Source organism: Panthera onca, chromosome A1, assembly GCF_046562875.1.
Source record: "Panthera onca isolate mPanOnc1 chromosome A1, mPanOnc1 haplotype 2, whole genome shotgun sequence".
Lineage (NCBI taxonomy): Eukaryota > Metazoa > Chordata > Mammalia > Carnivora > Felidae > Panthera > Panthera onca.
In genome coordinates, this window is record NC_138339.1 from 160,499,838 (window position 1) to 160,520,227 (window position 20,390).

At 44.5% G+C, this 20,390-nt stretch overlaps 1 protein-coding gene across 1 annotated transcript in view; it reads left to right on the plus strand.

The window, feature by feature from the left end:
• The window catches only part of ANKRD10 (ankyrin repeat domain 10), a 32,938-nt gene that overhangs the window by 2,206 nt on the left and 10,342 nt on the right, over nucleotides 1-20,390 (plus strand). The window contains exons 2-4 of the mRNA XM_060636688.3: nucleotides 914-1,066; nucleotides 5,244-5,335; nucleotides 16,168-16,403. Of these exons, the coding sequence (XP_060492671.2) occupies nucleotides 914-1,066; nucleotides 5,244-5,335; nucleotides 16,168-16,403 (481 nt within the window). The remainder of the gene's footprint in view (nucleotides 1-913; nucleotides 1,067-5,243; nucleotides 5,336-16,167; nucleotides 16,404-20,390) is intronic.

Consider the following 20,390-nt stretch of genomic DNA (forward strand, 5'->3'; position numbering starts at 1 on the left):
GTCCATCAATAAAGCTGGTGTGTGAAAGTATACCAACGGTGTGTCTCTTTATGAGCCGTCACTCCCAGATTTCCAGTTCCTAGAAGACCGAGAGAGCGTGTTTTAAATCTGGGTGCTCCCAAGTATGAGGGCTCATCTCCTGCACAGGTGATCATGGTGACCTGAGCTTAAGTCGCGGAAAGACGATAAGAGCTGTGGGGTGAGGTTGGGGTGTGGCCGTTTGTCCTTCTCTGAGGGCTGTCTCCCGGAATACAGCCGTTGGCAGGGAGAGCTCTTTTGTGAGCTCTGCCCTGTGCCTCAAGAGGGTAAAGGGGGCCGGCCCCGTGGTCTGAGGACATACGGGGGTGGGGGTGGGGGTTGTCAGTGTGAGTCTGCGGACCACAGGCCATCTGGGACCGCAGGCCCGGCTCGCGGTAGGCATGTGCTGCACATCTGTTGAGTGTGACGAGCTAGGATGATATGGGCGCCTGGCTGTGGAGTGTGGTCTCCTAGTCACTCGTGAGGCCCTTTACTCCCTCAGGCGGGGGTGGGGGACTGAGTGCCACCTCTCACTCTGCACATCTTGTTCCTGACTTGTCTGGAGGATGGGCCTCTCACCGGAGTCCCCGAAGCTGCGTCGTATGGACATGTGCAGACTGCAGAGAGGTCTTTATTTAAGTTTGTGTGACATCAATAGTTTTTAGTTTTCTTCCTGCGTATGAACTTTTTTTTTTACCAGGACAAGGAAAAATAACTTTTAAATGCTTTTTTACAATTTGTATTGCAAAGGAACGACTTGTGTTCCCTTAAACGGAAAAAAAAATGGTAACAAAAAAATGCCACTTATCTGCATCACAGAATTGAAATGGCGTGTGTGGTGTTTAATAGTGTACGACACTTACGCGTGTCATCCCCCCTCCTGCTGTTTTCAAAGTTGGACTGCCTGATCCAGTTGGTGAGAGCTGGGGCCACTCTGGACGTGTCCACAACGCGCTACGCACAGACCCCAGCCCACATCGCTGCTTTCGGGGGACACCCTCAGTGCCTCATCTGGTTGATCCAAGCTGGAGCCAGCATTAACAAACCGGTAAGGGAGTGCCGATGATTAACTTGGTTTTTATTTTCTTTTTCTACTTGTAATTACATGGTGTTGAGTTTTAAAGTGAGGCCTTAATTAGAGTTTGATATCTTAACCTTTGGGCTAACTGGAATTTCTGTTTATTGAGTTACTTGTGGATAATAGGCCCTTCACAGAGCAGGGCTTTCTGTTTACAGAGTGCTTTCACCTGCTCGGGGACTTAGAGCCTTGGTGACCCCAGGTGATTTGCCCCCAGTTACAGCTGGTGACTGAAGGAGTCTGGCCTGGAGCCCGGGTTTCCTGGCTCCCCTGCTCACAGCTGCCTTCGCTTCATGTGCACAGATCCTTGTGAAACACACCCGTGCTGGCGAAGAAGTGGCTATTAAATCTTGTGCGTGGTTAAGTTATGGTGAGCGAGCCGACCAGTGTTGAGTCAGGACTGCTTCAGGGAGCAGTCGGGGGTGGAGATCGGACGCAGTTAAGTAGCAGGTGTCGTGTGGTCACCCGGACAGCAGGCGTGCAGGGATTGTGTGTTGAAGTGTGCAAGCATGAGTGTGCACGTGCGTGTGCTTCATGGTGTGTTCTCACTACTCTTTTCACTTCCTTGAAAAAACCTCAAGGAGAGAGTTGTGCTTACTGGGGACTCGTGCGTGAACAGGGTGTGAACAGGTGTAGACGACTCAGGCTAGTCTGACCAAAGTGGTCCCCAGGGGGAGACCCTGTCCTGAGGGTCAGTTCATCTAAGGGGCTTGTGCCTCAGGCTCTGTGGGGATGCCTTTATGCCTTCCTAGTTTTCTCTTTACCCTGGTTTTATGTTTTTTCTACTAATCATCAGGGGCCTACTGTGTGTAAAACCATTTTTATTCTCCACGTTTCTGTCTGAAGATTCATCCCTTGATGGGAAGCAGGTGTAACAGCTTGTGAGCCCTCTCTTCCCAGTAACTCAGCTGCACACCTCCAAGCCCATGATTGAGGAAAGGCTTTTGTATCAGTGCTGTAGAGCAGGGATCGGGGGACAGGGGGTGACCGCACATGCCGCTGCTCTTACCAGAGGCTCTGGCTGTCTGCTCCACACGGTTATGGCGCCAGGAGTCACCTGTCCCAACCTGCCTGTCCCGGTGCTGTTTCTCTCCTCCCCAACCTCCTGACAGAACCCTGGGGGTGGCCACCTCCCCCACTCTCTGGCCTGGGGCAGCTCCTTGTTCTGTGGCTCAGTCTCCTTGTCGACAGAATGTGGATCATCCACAAATGGTAGTGATTAATAACTAATGTTAATGTGGAATTTAAAACATTGGGTTAATTTTCATTCAGTTGTTACGTAGCATCTAATTTACAGACATCTGAAGAAAATCTAAAGAAATTGGCGCTGCCTTTCAGATCTTTTTAAATCTAGAAGAGTCCGTTTTCAGGTAACGTGTTACAGCAGCGCAGTCCTTACCCTGGACGACAGGACTGCTCTAGATAGTCCTGTGTGGACACCCTCCAGCGTCCTGCTCCCAGGACAGGAGTCCCCAGACCTCACTCCCTGTCGCTCCCCTCAAGTCCTCTCCCTTCCAAGGTGGTCACCTGGGGTTACCAGCGTCCTACCCTTGTTCTTGAAAGGGTCTCAGTTGTGGTCTCCCATGTTACGCATGTGTTAGGCTGCAGGCTGAGTCTCAGATGCCGGCTTGCTCTGGATTAGCGGCTGGCCTGCTGGGACAGGCACCCAGCGACCTCTGAGGTCACACAGCCCTTTCGTTAGCCACCCCCAGCAAGTGTTGACTCACCCTAAGGTAGACACTTTCTCATCTCCCACACAGACGGTCAGAAAACCAGGTCCAGGGTTCTCTAAAGTTTTCTGTTTGTGTGTGTAGTGGTTTTGAACCTCCCCTAGCATTTCTTCTTACAACTGTTTTATTAGTTTTGACCCATCTTTTTTTTTTTTTTTTTTCTTTTTTAATGTTTATCTTAGAGCATGAGCAGGGGAGGGGCAGAGAGAGAGAGAGACAGACAGACAGACAGACTGTGGAACAGGCTCCAGGTTCTGAGCTGTCTGCACAGAGCCTGACGTCGGGCTCAAACCCACAAACCTCGAGATCATGACCTAGGCCAAAATTGGATGCCCCCGTTTTGACCCATCTTCTAACCTAATCTTGTGGCATATTAATTCCTACCTGTTCTAAATTCATTTTTCTCGAGTTTCACAGAGACTTCCTTTGCTATCTGTGAACTTGGCACATGGGGTTACTGGACTCAGATGTCCTGTCTGAAGGCTCAGAGTCGTGCATTTACCCAGAGAGGGAGTGAGGCTAGTTTTCAGGGGATTTGTTCTTGGTCACTTTGCGCGGACTACCCACGGGCATCACTTTTCGTATTATTTACAGGCCATGCCTTTAGTATCTTCCTAGAACTTTGGTGGAATTTGATAGCCCTTTTAGTTTCTTGTAACTGGATTAGAACTAGACTTTTCTTTCTTTAAAATGCAAGGTGACTCATCTGTCTTTGCACTCCTGGCACCTCTCCCGCTTTCCTCTCTTAGTTTGCCCACAATAGTTCCGGAATCAGACGACACCATATTTGATATTTTTGGAATGTGACTGGCCTGAACCTGAGCCTTGAGTAACCTTAAAATGGCTCTTCAGTCTTCCTCTCTGGCTGCACTTTTCTGTGGTGTCTGCTCTTCCTGCCTGGCTGGTTGGTGCTGTCCTCACAGGGCACAGAGCAGGAGCTGGTTTGCTCTGTCCTGTCTGTTGCTGTCCTGCTGTTTTGACGTAATAGAGCAAACCTTTGCCTTTTCTCCTTGCTGCAAAGAGAGCTGAAAAAACCCTTTCCTGTTTTCTTGGGGGAGGGAGTCAGGGGTGGCACGACCCCCCCGCCCCCTCCCACATCTCCATTCCACTCTTCCTGGACATACCTCTGTGTCATCTTTATTTGTCCTTGTCATGTGCCTCCCATCCCCCCTCCCCACCTTTCTGGGAGGATAGAGATGGGTTTCTCCTTTATTAAGGGTCTCCATTCACTAGATGGTTTCCTGTGTAGCCACATGGGATTCTGTGTTTCTTGCTTCAAAAATGGGCTTGTTCTGTTTAGAACTCTACACCCCCTTTGAGCTTTTTTTTTTTTTTTTTTAAAGTAATGTGCATACTTTTTCTCCCCACTGCACACCGGAGTCTTTCAGAGCACATCTTTCTAGAAAATAAGCTACCACCCCTCACCCTGGAGTGTCCCCTGCGAGCCCATGTGCGAGCCTGTGTGCACCGGAAGAAGTGGCCCCCTGCTGTGTCTCGCTGGTGAATGAGCTGCTCTCCGAGCGCCGCGCCAGGTGCACAGCGGCCCCCCCTTTGTTACGTGCGGTCGTCTGCTGCCAAGTTCAGCTTCCAGGGACGGTGAAGTGTGAGGACTCGGTCAGCATTTCCCCGGCAGGAAGTCCTACAACAGAAACGACTTCCTTCTCTGTCTGCTGTATCTTTCTCTACCTCCTCTGTACCCGAGAACCTATGAATGAAATTGTGTTTCGGATTTCTTCCCATTCATACAGTGTGAACTATGAACTAACTCCTCTTCAGAGTCCTTCCCCAGGGTCTGGTCTCTCTCTGCCGTCTCCAGCGTGAATCTCTCTGACACAGACTTTCTCCCAGTCCTTGGACAAAGTTGCCCATCACACGCATCCTGAGTTTGGATGTGAAGCTGGCTGTGTGCAGCCCTGTGTTCTCTCTCTCTCTCCTCATTCCTGACCCTTTAGCCTCCACCATCACGGTCTGAATTCAAGTTCAAGGCAGAAAATGCAAAGGAGCCACTGGTGATGCCCCAGCTCAGGCCAGCCCTGTGGTAGACGTGGACCAGACCAGACGTTTGACAATATGTCCTGTGTTCTTGGCCTTGGTTACTCTTTTCTCTTTAACCTGTTAGAGGATGGTTGTTTGGGGTTTTACATACGACACATTCGTGCTAAGATCTAGCATAAGATCATTTCTAAACTTCTGCACGTACGTGCCGTCCCTGCTGACCGAGGAATCGAGGCGAACCTGCTCCTTCCCTGGCGGACTGTGTTTTCCCTCCTGCATCTCTAGCCACATTTCTTTGTGCCCTGCTTGCGCTTTGACTCACCATGTTGCTTGGTTTCAGAGGTGAATGAGGCACGTATTTTATTCCAAACGTCAGAGTCTTGTTGGAGCTGATATTTTGCGTGTGCTCTTTCTTGTTTCAGGACTGTGAGGGCGAGACCCCCATTCACAAGGCGGCCCGCTCTGGGAGCCTGGACTGCGTCAGCGCCCTGGTGGCTAACGGGGCTCACGTCGAGTAAGTGCCTCCGCACATTCCTCCCCCGAAGATGTAGTCAGGGCGCTGTGCTTCCAGAAAGCACCACTGAGGGCAAGCAGCAGTCCTCAAGTTTGTGTTTATATTAGCAATGGAACTGTGCTTTGTAGACCAGTTGGTGTTAGTGAGCGAGGTTTTGCTGTGGGTTGACGACTAGCGGAGGGAGCTTCATCACAGCAGCCGCAGAACTGTTGCCACGACAGGATGCCAGGGTGGAAATGGCAGTTAACTCCTTAAATTTGGAACCTGGCATTGTTGACTTGGCCACCAACTAGTTGTGTCACCATGGGCAAGTCTTCAGACTTCTTTTTGCCAGTGTTAATTTCAAAATGGGGGCCTTGGATTGGGTTAGAGAATCTTTTCCAGCCTCTCCGGTCCCAAAATTCTTGCAGACAGTTTGCTTTTCTAAGTTGTGATTTTCTCATCTTTTAGCAGATGTGAGATGTTTTAAAGCCTATTTTGACTTTTAATGATTTATAACTTCTCATAAAATGGAACCATATACGTTAAAGACTTGAGACTCATTCTGAGTTCTTCACACTGATGACATTGCAATCGTGTTTTCTCCCAGTTTACATCAGCTAGTTTATTTACGGTTTGATAGAACAGTGTTAATATTTGAGTGTATTAATTTGAAGATGTGATCTTATATGCAAACATCATTAGCTAGTCATGGCAGTGGGCATTTAGCTTAGATATTAAATTCATTTGTATTAACTTTCTCTTAAAGATTCATATTGTAAAAATTTTTCTTCTGCAGTTCACAGCATTAACAAAATGGATGCGGTTTTCACCCTTAAATGTTGAGTGTAAGCTATAGAGCTGTAATAACCAAAATAACTATAATATCAGCTTTTTTGTTTTACCCTGTCTAGAATATCTCATAAGGATTAATTACAAACCACTTTATTCTAATTGGAAATGTGAAAATTTAGACTTTGGGAGAAATAAACCCACAAAACTAACTTAGTTTAACCCTTTGGTTTCCAGTTCATTGTTTTGACTCTGTGTTATAATACATTTATTGAAATTAGATCCTGGACAGCAAAACCATATAGATTAATGTGAAGCCTATTACAGGCTGTAATCTCAGGGGCTGTCGTTAGACTCCTAGTGTCTGAGCTTCTGTTTCATTAAGTATTATATTGTTAAGCCAAGTCATTAGTTTGGGCTTGGAATTTTTACTTACATAGAAATTTAGTATGATAAATATGCCCTGTGTTAACTGTTACGTTGCAGGGAACCTCGTGACTTCATATGTAATTATGATTTAAGGTAATGTAGAAACAATTGATAATATGAATATATATTATACAATTTGAGACGATGCTCAGTGGATTGCTTCAAAGTGAAGTTATATTCATAGTTTTCTTAGCTGTGTTTAGATTAAAAACTAAAATCTTTAATAACAGAAGCTTTGATTATGAAATACAGAGTCATAAAATAAATGATTAAATCACTTGTCATTTATTGAAATAATGAATAATTAGAAGTTGACCTCTTTAACGACTTATTTTTTAAACTATAGTCTAATCGATCCTGAACATTTTATTACTAAGATGTTAGTTTTCTTCATTTCAGTGAATAGCTTAATCCTTTGAGCCAATAAATATTTATCGTAAATAATATCTTTTTTTTAATAGGTGTCTTTTTAAAATGAGAACCTTTTATTTATAATTCTGTCCTTGGTTACAGGACCCTCGAGTGTCTCTTTTCCACCAAGTGTGACTGAGCACAGCCTCGAGTGCCAGTCTGTTTTTCCTTCTCAGTATAAGAGCCTCTCCCTCGAGACCCTGCATTATGGTGATCTCCCTTGCCTGAACCTTCAGATGGTTTTTAGAAGAAATATTTAGCCTGAGCCACCTAGCCAAAAGCGATTCTTAAAATTCTAAGTCTTTGGCCTGGAGACAGAGCACACAAGTAATCATTATTTATTGCTGTTATTTATGTGGTTATTTAGTTTAACATCTGGATAAATTGCCAGTTTTGCTAGTAAACTAATTTGTAAATTGCTTTTTGATATCTGTTTTGCACATTAAACTATAAAGTTTAACACTGTTAGCCTACCAACAAATAACAGTTTGTGTCCCCCAAATTATGGTACTTAGATCTATTTTACTTGTTTCCTATAATGCTCCTCATGGTAAAGAGTAGTCGTGGCAAATAAAATGCCTTTTATTTGTTTGGTTTTTTAAAAGACAATCAGGGGGACAGTATTAATTTACTTACCTAAAGTTACTTATGTTTTTTCCAGTTCAGAATGGGCCAGATTCTTAATTCTTCATACTACATGCTATGATATTTAGGAGATGATATAAACTTTTCCTTTTCCTGCGAATAGATTAAAAGCTGTCTCATGTCAGTATTTTGTCACACTTGGTGGTAATTATTTTGTTATTAATTCCTACTTTTTTTTTTTTTTTTTTTTTTTTATGTATCAGCTGCATAAAGTGGCCAAAGTCTTAAGTTGCTGCTTTTTTGGTCATTGGGTAGATAATGGTGAGGGCAAGTGTACCAGGCGTCTGTGGCTAGAATGGTTTGTTCTATAACTTACTTGTCAATATAGGCCGCATCTGTAAGATAACGCATGTCAGCTGCTGTGCATCGTGTGTTACATTTTCTAGCACCACACGTGAGTATGTTGATGGAGTTTTGTTTTTTTTCCTTCTCTTATTTTACATCTTGAGTTTTGGTGCCAAGTTTTCTTTTTCTCGTGAGGTTTTGTTATCTGGCTTAGATGATGGTCATTGTTATTTGCCACTGTTTACGTCCAAAAAGAAAAATAACGTGGGAGTAAGTGGCAGTTCTGTGAGCACACTACGTGTGTGTGGACTTTAAATTACCAGCATCTCTGCAGATTGTCCTCAGCCCCATCCTCCTCCAGTACGTCAGGTGTGGGGTGTCCATATGTCAGTTACTTGTCCCTGTCCCCAGCCTTGCTTACCTGACAATTGACTTTGTCTTGCAGGCCAAACCTGAACGCTGCCCACACGGAGGGCACGTGAACAGTCACTGCCCCATTTTCCTTTTTGACACTCAAATAAGTAATAGTGTAAGATTAAGTCTTCATGTGATTTTGGAGACAGACTTGAAAACTTGCTGACTGCCTGCGGATAATTAAGGATACCTTCTTACTGCTGACGTTGTAAACTGACATTTCAAGCCTTGGATTATCTTTACTTTCAGTATTTTGGCACCAGTGTTTTCTTGAGAGGTAAAGTGGAAAACCTTTCTGCGTCAACCACATATTGAGATAGCTTTTTTCCTGCCTCTGAGTAGACCTGAAGGGACTCCGCGGGACTTCGAGTGCATCTAGATGTGCTTGGGTCTCAGGCACGTTTGCTGGTCCTTTCCATGCCACGACATACGGGCACTAGTGTGTAATTAGGTCATGGCAGGGTCTCCGTGGCTTTGGATAAGAGAGCGTTTCCGGGGAGGCCACTGATTCCATGGTGACCAGACCTTCTAATGGGCTACATATATTTTAACTTAATTGTTTTGATCCCAAGAGGAACTTAACTGTGGTCATCAGATAACTGGAGAAGCACCAATAGCCTTATGTAAGCAAGTTCAGTGACTCACTGTAAAAAAATCTCTCTTGCCTAATTTAGAAAACAGGCACAGTCGGCTGTAGGAACAAAAGTCTGCACTGTGGTCTTGATAGGTTTTTGTTTAATGTTACAAAAACTGTATACATACTACCGAACTTCCAGACATCCTTAACTGAAATTCAGTTGGTTTAGTTTGGCTCCAAAGTGGTGGTCATATCTATGACCCAGCCTGCGTCCTTGCCCGTAGAGCCCTGTCTGGAAGCAGAATTCCCCTTAGGGCATTTGCGTGTGATGAGCAGATTGGATGTTCCTTGTGGCAAGTTTGTTTGCAACTCTTGCCCAGAATTATTTTATTAGCCATTCATTCATGTTTGAAATTTGTGGTTTCTTTTCATTTGTTCACTTGCCCTTAAGAATAACAGTCTATGAAATTTACCGGAATTGGAACTCTGAATTAGTTTCTGATTTTGTATCCTCTGCATTCCAGTCCTGTTCCCCTCCTGCTCTTGCCTCCCCTAGCTCATTGTCCCTGCGGTCAACTGGTCTGATCTTGCTCTCTGCTGGCTCTTTCCCCTTTTGCTGAGGTGTTACAGACACCGTGGAGGAAATCCTTCCTGAGATGGCTCCTGCCAGACGGGAGCAGAGGTGGACTGACAGTATTGTAGAGTTGTCGACAGACTTAGTTTAGAAGTTTGATTAATCTCATAATACCTTGACTAGCACCTAGATTTTGATAATTGTGTAATTACTGCCTTTATAAATAGTGCCTTCAAATAACCGATGATGTCTATAGCCAAAGATCTTTTTCCTTTGCTAAATTATAGTGGGAGCATATTAAGTTAATTTTATCTGACTCTTTGAATGATGCTCTCATCCTTTAATGTATGGAAACAATTGGGATTCAGTTGCAGTATAAAACTATCCTCAGTAATATTGACCTTGAAATGAAAACTTGGCACCAAATTTATTCAGGTAAATACTTTAAAAAAGTTTCTTCCTATTGTTACTTGAAGACTATATTTAAGAAAGTCTTCAAAATTTAAGAGTTTGGATACCAAAGGGTTAAAAATACACATGTTTTTCTTTTGCTGAAGAAATTTTAGATGTTTGCTAATGTTGTCTGTACAAATGGACATTTAGTGATGCTTTTTTTATCTTTTTTTTTTTTTTTTTTTAACGATTCCATGTATTTGCTTATTTCCATCTAGGAATAGTTACTAATGTATTTGAGATACAGCATACCAAATTTTAAAGTAACCAGAATCGTGAGTTAACGGTTTTAGTCCGTACTGTTAAACTTTTGCTGAACTGTTGGCATATTTAAATTGGCTCCATGCTACACAGTGTACTTACTAGCGGTAATTCAGGAGGCAGTGCTGGGGAGCGGCAGCTCTTGGTCAATCAAGGTGGTCACACGCCAGTGGCTTACGCTCAGTACATGTGCTTCTGCACCTCATGTATGTATATGTATTTTTAATCCAAATGTTGCCTGCAAATATTTTAAGTTTCCTGTGTTATGAACCATTGCCCGTTTTAAATCACAAAGAAGGTTCTGAATCTGTAAAAACTACGCGTGTCAATGTTTTCCAGCTACGTAATTCGAATTGACTTGATTTTTCAAGTAACCCTAGAAAGGGGGAGCACTCCATATAGAAACCACTGAAACTGCCACAGGGGCCTCTCCGAAAACCTTACGGTTGTGGCAGTGAGCGCTCAGTGTGGCCTCCTCTCTCCACACGAGGCATATGTTGAGGTATTTGTTGCGGTGATTGGTTTTCATGCTAATCTAGGAACTCAGACATAGACTCTGTAGATTTGCATGCTCTGCTTACCCTAATTTATGATACCTACCTTTTATTTGTAACTAACAATAGTTAAGTTGAGATCAGAATTTTAACAGAAATACTATTTATATAAAAATTGTGGTTATTTTTGTATTGTCACATGGCATTAACAAAAAGAAAACATCCTGAAGGTGATGTGACAGCTCAGATTCTAAAAATTCTATTTCAGTGATTTCCTGATCCGTGGTTTTTCAAATTAAAGCGAAAACTGTTGTTGCTAGAACGGCTTCTCGTACATTCCCATGGTGTGACACTGTAAGTGGAAAATAGACGGAGGACCAGCTGGCAGCAGGGTGGAGTTTTTTTTTTAAATGCTTTGGGGAGACATCCTTCAGTACAGTAAGTGTTAATATTCCGTTCAGAACTTTACTGCAGGAAATACGGTCTCCAAGCATTTACCTCTTAAGTTCAGTAGAGTTTAAAAAAATAGCACTTTATTTTGCCAGTTACTCAGCAGAACAAATAATTCACAGTGAAGATTATTTGATGTCTTTCATATTTCTGTGTTGCGATTTTAAACGAGTACCAGGACCCCCCTACCCCCCACCCCCACCCCGGGAGGAAACCGGTGGCCTGCTCAAAGATCGCTTTTCACGGTCGCGGTGAGCGTCACAGGAACCAGAATCTGCAGGTTCAGGCACTGTTGGCATGGCTGCCGTAAGAAATTGTAGCAGACTGGTCTCACCAGCCTAAAAATCCGGTTCTGTCCACTCTTTTTAAAAGGAAATTAACTTTGAAAGTTCAACAAACTGACCCAGTTTGAGCATCAAGTTGATTGATGTCTCATTTTTCAAATCTCTGCCCGTTTTCGGAGATTTTTCAACTGGAATCAGAGGGTGAATGGAGAGCTTTTAGAATGACATTACAGCATGTCCACAGGGGTTCTTGTCTGCAGAAATGGACAGAGGTGAATTTTAGGTCACACGTCATCTACGTTCACCCAAGTGCATCAACGTGGAGATGCTAAGAGTGTGTGTTGTTTTCAAGATGAGGCTAACAGTAACGTGTGCTTTCAGGACCACCCCAGTTTTCATGCAGAATACAGCTTTTGAGAGTATATTTAAATAATTTTCCAGATACTGGTACTTTCCCTCTGGACTAGCGTGTGTAGACAGCAGTTCTGATTAACATCTGTATCAGTGCCTCACTTGAGCTTGTTAGGGGGTCAGCAGTGCACATGGCTATATAGCCCCACGTGGCCTGAACACCTGTGGACCAGAGGGGGAAGGCTTGGCTTTCAAGAGAGCGTGGGATCAGACCCAGTGCTGCACTGGGAGGTGAGAGTAGCCACCTGCCAGCTTGCAGTCCCGGTCCATGCCTGGCTTGCACTGACAGTCAGGAACATAGCAGAGAGAGCTTAGGTGGAGTACCTACATGACCTTGCAACACAGAGGTTTAAAGGCTCGGTGAATTGGTGGTACATTTGAACCAGGATTACTGTTTCAACTCTTAAAACATCAAACTTAAAACATGCTTGAACAAGTGGGAAAGCATATATGAAGAAAGGATTTGAAGACATGAGCCTGTTTCGTTAAAATTTCAGGCCGTGAGAACTCTTCCATTTAGTGATCATTTATTCTAGTCTTCGATGGAAACCCCATGTGGGTTCCAGCCTCTGTAGGACATGTGAAAGTTCCCTCTGTTTATGAAACTATGAAAAATGGTTGCGGAATTCAGACTTACAGAGACAGTTTTCGTCTCCTTCATAGTAAGCATATTGCCTGATCGCAAGACACCAGAACATCTAACAAAACACTCAGATGGAGTAGGAATGATGGTCTTACCTCTTTCCACATGCTCTCTTGGGCTTTCACATGCTTTTAAAGTTTCCCTTTAACCTTTTGTAGTGTAATCAATTTGGCAACTTTTTTAAAAAAAGTTTTTTTGTTTGTTTGGATAGTACATAAAATTACTGGAAAGACAGCTTTGAGGAACGAACACATGGTCAGACGTGTTTTATAAAAATAGGGGACTAGTTAGTAGTACCGTCCACTGGTCAGATGTTAACTCAGCGGGTCTACTGTGCTGCTGGTTTTTGTATGGCCCGTAAACTAAGAATGATTTTTACATTCTTAAATGGTTGAACAAAAATCAGGAGAAGAACCATTTTTCTGTGACAAGTTAAATTTATATGAAATTCTCATTTTAATGTCGACCAGCGAAATTTCACTGGAACGTAGACGTGCTCTACTGTGTATGTATCGTTCGAGGCTGCTTTCAGGCCACGAGGACAGGCCTGAGTGGTTGTGAGCAAGGGTGTGGCCTGTGGAGCCTGCAGTATTTACCGTCCAGCCATTTCTAGAGAAAGCGCCTGCCCAGGATCAGGGAGCCCGCGTTCCTTCCCAGGCAGTTTGTGTAATGTGCGCTCTGCCGTGGAGAAGCCACGCTCTTAAATGTAAGCAGAGCAGGATCAGGGACTTGAACATTTGGCAGAGTACAGAATGGAAGAGTGAAGGCAGATAAACGGGATTCTGTTGTGTACCAGACTCAGGTATAAACGGACCCTTTTGCCCAAGAGGAGTATAAATGCTGTTAAATCATGTGTTGTATACATTCAGTCCTTGGTAACAGAAGGAATATACAGTTGACCCTCAAACTGTGCACGTTCGTTCATATGTGGATTTGTTTTTGATAAATACAGTACATACTGTACATGTATTTTCCTTACGATTTCCTTAATAACATTGTGTTTTTTTCTGGCTTTATGGTAGGAATACAATACATCATACGTATAACATACAGAATAAGAGTTCATCAACTCTTGGTGTTTTCAGTAAGGCTTCTGGACAACAGTAGGCTATCAGTAGTTAAATTCTGGGCGAGTCAGAGTTAGTGTGAGTTTTCCACTGCACCGGGGCGGGGGGGGGGGGGTGGGCGGGAGGCACCCCATTCCCTCATTGTCCAAGGGTCTGCTGTAGTTGGAATCTTCTGTAGCTCAGTGGGAACAAAGTAAAGATGGTGAACGTCCCCATTTCTGGTAATACCATAGGGATCTTGCCAAAGTTGTTCTCTCCCGGTTAGTTCTTCCACAGTCACCGTGTGTCCCAGGTTCTGTCCTTACATCTTCTAGCACGTCTTCTCTCCCTTTCACATCACTCTGACTCCTGGCCCCACAGAAGCGTGTGCGGAACCAGCATCAGTCCAGAACCGTGGCTGCTCGTTCTTCCCTGCTTGGTCCGCACGTGGGGTCCCACGTGGGGAGCACATGGCGTGAGTTGGCTACGGTCCTTTTGAGTTTTGAAGGTGATCCCTCCTGCCATCTGGAAACGTGGTGTGCGAGCGAGTGACTGTGTTTGCGGGGGAGGAGATCGTGCCTTCCTGCTCAGGTCTCCGTGCGCTCCTGCTCTCAGGCGTCTGCAGGCTCCGTGGCCTCCTCTCTGGATGTTGGTGCTGATTTGTCGCTTACTTGTGTTAAGGTTGTTTCCTGGGGAAGCAGTAAGCTCTCTGTTCTAACCCCAGTCCAGCCTGGTGTTGTGTTTCTGAGAGGAAAGTGAAGCCCTTGAGTGTGTCTGGGAAGTTGTTCTCTTCAGCAACTGGAGTCGTCTCCTTAAGCGTCTCCACTTTCCTCGGTGAAGTCCCGGGTGGCGAATGAACCATCCAGAAACTCGTGTGCTTTTCTTCCTCACTCGGATCTTTCCTGCCGACGTCCTCTGTCCTGATTTCAGGCAGCAGCTTCTCATTTCCGTTTATGATTTTGGAGAGCAAGTCTGTGTTTCTTTACAGGAGTGATCATTTTATAAACTTCGGCGTATGTTCTAGGCCTACGTTTTTTTCACATTTTGAGGAGTTAGATGTTTCCTTCCATGTAGCTACCTATTCTGTTCCCATTTTTGAAGGAGTAGACCTTTTCGGACTCTCTGCACTTGGGATAGCTCCTAGAGATGAAATACACCGTTGCAGAAAACCATCCAGCCACACACTCATTTTAACATCAATAACATGATGTCAAAAACCAAGCGTCTGATCATTTTATGTGTGTGAGATTAACGTAACCCCACTGTCCATTCTTCGGCGTTTCTTTTCTATTGAATTCATATATTAAAGATAATACCAAATTGTAGAATAGCACTCATCAGAATTTACAGCCGTGAAATCAAGAAGTCAGTTTTAGTCCCCGTTAGTCCTGCACACAACTGCCTTACACAATTTCAGAAAACATTGCTGGTTCTGGGATTCTCGAGTCTTGTGTCTTTTATTTCTGTTCAACCCAAGTTTGGGCTTTCTCCTTTCTTCAAACTGTAACACGTTTCTTTATCTTATGCTTTAGAGTGGAGACAGGTTAATGATTCCAAAATAGACAGATTTTTTTCATTCCTGAGGTTGGAGCTCTGGGAGTATGATGGCTGGAAGTATGGGTACAAGGCTCGGTGGGAACCCCTGTGCGTCCCGGATCTGTGGTTTTCACTCTGGTGTCTCTGCACGGATGTTAGCCCGGGAAGCAAGCCTCACGCATCTGGTCTGCCTGTACCGGGCCCGTGGCCTCGCTCTGTGGAGGAGTAGGCGGTGTGGGGCCTCTGTTCTGTTCGTCGGCCTGTTTCACTCGTTCACAGGTTGACTTCACAGAGCGCGTGTTTTTCTGGTCTTTCGGGGGAACCTCAACAGGGAGTTGCTTTTGTTCCTCTCATATTTATTCTTTCCTAATTGAGCTTCACAGGTGGTTCCTTCCTGTTTGTGTCATTGAGATTGTTCACATGACGCTCTGCCACCACTTCGTACTTGAGTCTGATGGGAGCTGCTGTGGAAAATCCCCCCTCCGCCGTGAGAGATGCCGCGGGCCCTTTGGAGGGCCTTCCGCCGGGAGGCCCGTGCACGTGTTGTGGGGTGCTCCAGGCAGGGCCAGAAACCGACCTGAAACACACGGGAACTTAGCACTTCACGTCTCCGGCCGCGCGGAGAAGTGATTTTAACGTCAGGACAGCCTTCTAAACTTCCACTTACAGTGTCACACGTTAGCATAAAATCTGGCTTGTCAGTGCACTGTTTTGAGAGAGCCGATTGTTACGAATGCCATGGACAATTTCAGTACATGTTTGTTTGTTATGATTTTACTGAAGCTAAAGGAATGGATTATTAAACTTAAGTGCAGATAATATAGAATTCTGCTTCAGGGTAAGTCTGAAGTTGGCATAAATTTAGGTTCTTCAGACTGACATAAAAAATGATTTTGAGAAGTTGAATAGGAAGATGCCTTTTTAAAGTTTAGCGTATTGATTTTGAAATGCCTATCTCCCAAATCGTGCTTCATAATCAGACGTGCTTAAGAGAGAAGTTAGTTACGCAGCCGGGGCGAGGAGCTCCCTGTAAGGGAGCCTCGCCGTAAGTGTATTTTCTCGCTGCCCCGTGAGGTAGTCAGGTCGGCAGGGGCAGAGAGCAGGCGAGGACGCCGACGGGGTGTAACTCAGTGTTTTGTGTCACACAGCCTGAGGAACGCCAGTGGCCTGACCGCAGCAGACATTGCCCACACCCAGGGTTTCCAAGAGTGCACCCAGTTTCTCTCGAACCTGCAGAATTGTCATCTGAACCGTTTCTATAATAATGGCACCTTAAATGGGGGCCAGCAGAACATATTTCCTAATCATACTAGTGTGGGAGCACATCGCAAGAGATGCTTGGAAGACCCGGAACCCTTTGGAGTAAAGAAGGCTAGGACCGAAGGTGAGACCCCTTGGTGGGCGAGGGGGGCAGACGCTCCTGCTTTCTGTAACACGTTTTCTTTTTTACGGCCGGAAGCGCCTTCCAGATGAGACCTTCACTTGAGGGGCAGTGTGCCCCGAGGGTCCTGGTGCAGTGGTGGTGATTTTCCCAGGAGCGGATGAGAGGGAATGTCGACAGCCCAGGTGTGGATGTGCCGGTGTAACTTTCTGCACACCCAGGCCCACCTGCCATGAGTTAGAAAGATTTTTCTCGTTTCTTGTACCTGTTTGAAATATAACTATTAAAAAAATCTGCCACTGTGCCTGATTTTTTTTTTTTATTTCCTGTGAATGTTCCTGAGCTTGTGACTGACATTGTTGGTCTGGGTGCAAAACACAGTTTGACGTCTGGGCAGGTAGAGGTTTGCCCCCCTGCCTCACCCGTGCTGTGCCCTGGCCACAGCCGGTCCCCACGCCCCACAGGGTGGTGTGTGTGTCACAGCAAGACCTGGGGTGTCAGGTGGACGGTGAGGAGAAGTCTCTAAGGTAAGTTATTTTAGTTGTAAGTATTCTCCCACCTTTTTGTCTTCAGATAACTCTGGTGGAATTTGCAAATAAGCAGTCACCCAGTCTCTGGGAGATGAAAACCCTCCCCTTGGTCTAGAAAACAAAATTGTGTGTAGATTCCTGCCTATAAGATATCTCACAAGACAGATTCATAGCTTGGTAAGAATATTTAATGAACTTAGAGATTTAGAGATGGCAACGAAAAGTAGTCACCTTGAAATTATGAACTTAGATAAGATTTGCTGAGCAGAAATGCAAAGTTGTGCCCTTTGACTGAGAACAAATCACCTCTCCAGGGTAGTATGAGGAACCCTGAGTGGCCGGAGGTCTGCATTGACTAAATTTGGTGTGGGTCAGCATATGATCCTGCACCTTTTTAGTTGAACTGGACTGTGTCCAGATGAAAACAGGTTTGGTTTTGGGGTTTTTTTGGTTTTTTTTGTTTTTTTTACTATAAAGCTGATAAAGTTGTATTATCTACTTTTAAATGCTTATCGTGAATTCTGTGATTTTTTTTGTAGGAATGAATGCATGAACCTAAATGTTTTACCAAATTCGTAACTTTTATAATTATACATGCTTTCTAGAAAGGTGCTATAACAGTCCTAAGCACAATAGGAAGGTGTGTCTAAACTTGAGAAGTGGTTTTAATGGTGAAGTGTTGTCCAGTATTGTCATTCATTTGTGCCACATCCCAATATTCTTTCTAATGTATTTTAAAGGCCCTTTAAGAGCAACCGCTTTTTAAATATAGTCCTTTTCATTCTATTAAATGCCTGGTTTAATATTTTGGAATGATATAAAGTGTTCGCTTCATTGTGCCCTCAAGCGAGAGTCATGTAGGATAAATCTTAAATTCTGTTTAGTACCTAAGGACATCACTTAACATTCTAATAAGGCTCAGAAATGTACCTGAGGAGTTCGTAAAACCAGTGTCAGGGTTTTTGGGTCAGTTAAATTGGCCGGTATCTCATTGTTGGAAGTATCCTGAAAAGACTTTCCAGGGTTCCTGGAACTTGAATTTAAGTTTCCTAAACCTTGTTTCCAAACACGGATTGGGTTTGAAGAATCATGCGATGTTCAGGAGCTTTTATTTCCCTCTTCCAGACACGGACTTGTTTTGCTTGACCAGGGTTAGGGGCTCACATTTTGCCCACCAAACTCCCCGTGCGGCTTTCCCGAACTGCCCGTTCCTGCTCAGCCGGGTGCCAGCTCGGAGGCAGACGCGGCCGGAGCCTGGTGCTTCGGGGATACGGCCCCACGGTCGGGCTCTGCTGCACACACCCGAAGTGGTCCTGTTCTGTCACCACCACAGGAGAAATCTCGGCTCGACTCCAGATGCCCTGACTTCGCCGCTCCTCTCGAGTGTGCTCAGCTGTGTGCTGAGCCGTATCGCAGTTCCGTGCACCTGGCGCTTGGGACACCGCAGCCCTGCAAGCGCTGGTGGTCCTGAGGATGGCCCACGTGTCACTCGAGCATGTGTGTGCATGGATTTCTGTCCGGAGCACAGGCAGGTGCCTCCATCCCATGCCATCCCCTGCCCGTCTTTCCTCTGAGGGAAGAGATGAGATTTTTTTCATTTTATCGTTACATACTCACTGTGAGCGGGGGTGTCTCCACTACTAAAGATGTTTCCCCAGCCGCCTGGATTTTCTAAGTGAGGTTCTTTTTGCCTTCGGTAGCTATATCGCCATTTCCATTCTTTGATCGGGTTTTAGTATGCAATTCAAGATATGTTCAAGTTACTTTTCATTTAATTTCTGGCGTCTTGTTTTGATTTGCTCTTTAAATGTGTGAGCTTAAATTTTTGCTCACTCTGAATTATTCATTTTGTAGACAAGTTTTTGATTTTCATGCCAGAGTAAAAATAAGTATTTTTTTCCATATGCAATACATGATATAAAATGCCTTTTTGAATAACTTCACATGTAAAAGTATTTAAAAGAGTTTAAAATTGTCTCTCTCCCTCTCCCCCCCACCCCCAGTATAAGTTTGGCTGCTGCTTTTTTTATTTTTCTTTTTTCTTTTTTTTTAAATAGGTGCCAGGAATATCTTTTCTGTATAAATGCATAGCTTGGACCTTATTAATAAAACTCAGTCCATTCCGTCTTTCTACAGCTTAAGAATTACACATACTTGTGTTTTGGTGTGCAATCTATGTTCATAAAAGCAGGTACTTCCAGAAATTTTTCTGGCTTAGCCAGCTTTTAAAGATGTGCCTTGTAAATTTTATTTTTTAACTTTTTTTTTTAACTTTGGAATCCTGAGTCTGAAAGTTCTCTACTCTTCTCCACAGAAAGTAGCCTCTGTCTCTGCTTTCAATAAACAATTTTCAAGTATTTTAAGGTTATTGGTGTGGTTTTCCCTTGGAAATTACCGATGGAAAAGGACTTGAAGGGTTAAGAATGCCTCAGCCTTTCCATGTGGCCACATAAACTGCCCTGTGGGAACAAGTGCACAAAGGTGGTCCCAGGGGAGGTGCCCAGCTTCCACCGTTGACGCCAGTGTCTACTGCTCAGGGCACAGACCTGGTGGACGCGGCCGTGAACTATGGAGGGCGAAGTAAAATCCAAAGTCATTTAAACAGCTGATTTCGATTAAAAGTATTTGGCCTTAGAAGGGATTTTATTCATTTGGGGTTGTATTAAGGAAGCATCAGTATGTAAGTGGGTTTTGAGGTGTTCCCCCTGCCCCATTTATCAGCCATTCGCCCAAGATGGAGTGACAGATGGCCTTCAGTTACAGCTGCTCTAACAGTTCAGGTTTGTTAGCATTTCTGTTAATCTTCAGGAATAACATTCAGTACAGTTTCTCAGATGTGTGTAGTCCTCGGAAACTCGGCCAAACTCACCAGGGAGACTGGTTGGAAAAGAACGCCAGTCCCATCCGGGAGAGAAGCTTCCACCTTGTTTTAATCAGGAAGTGTTTTGGGTGCGATCCCGGAGTCTGAGTTGGGCAAGGCGGTGTGAGTTCTACACTGGCCCAGTAGCCCAGGATTCTATGATTGGAAACCGTTGCCATAGGAAATAGGCCGTGGTGATACCAGATCTCTTGTTAAATTGACTTCAGGGTTTTGTTTTTTAATCAAAGATACATTACTGATTTTAGAATCTCATAATGTATTAAGTAGTTTATAAAAATACCTTTTAGGGAGAGTGTCTACAGTACTATGACTCCGTTTAAAATTAGCAATGAGGGGGTCCCTTCGCTGGGTCAGTCAGCATGTGACTCTTGATTTCAGGGTCGTGAGTTCAAGGCCTGCACTGGGTGTGGAGCCTAGTTTAAAAAAAATCAGCAATGAGAGGTTTCTCAGTACACTCATGCCCAGGGTGTATTTGACATTGAAGAATCTCCACCTTTTCTTAATTGTCTGTCTGGACCACACTTAAAGAGGGGCAGCAGGGAAAGGAGAGGGTGTGATTTGTTACATGATACATCTAAA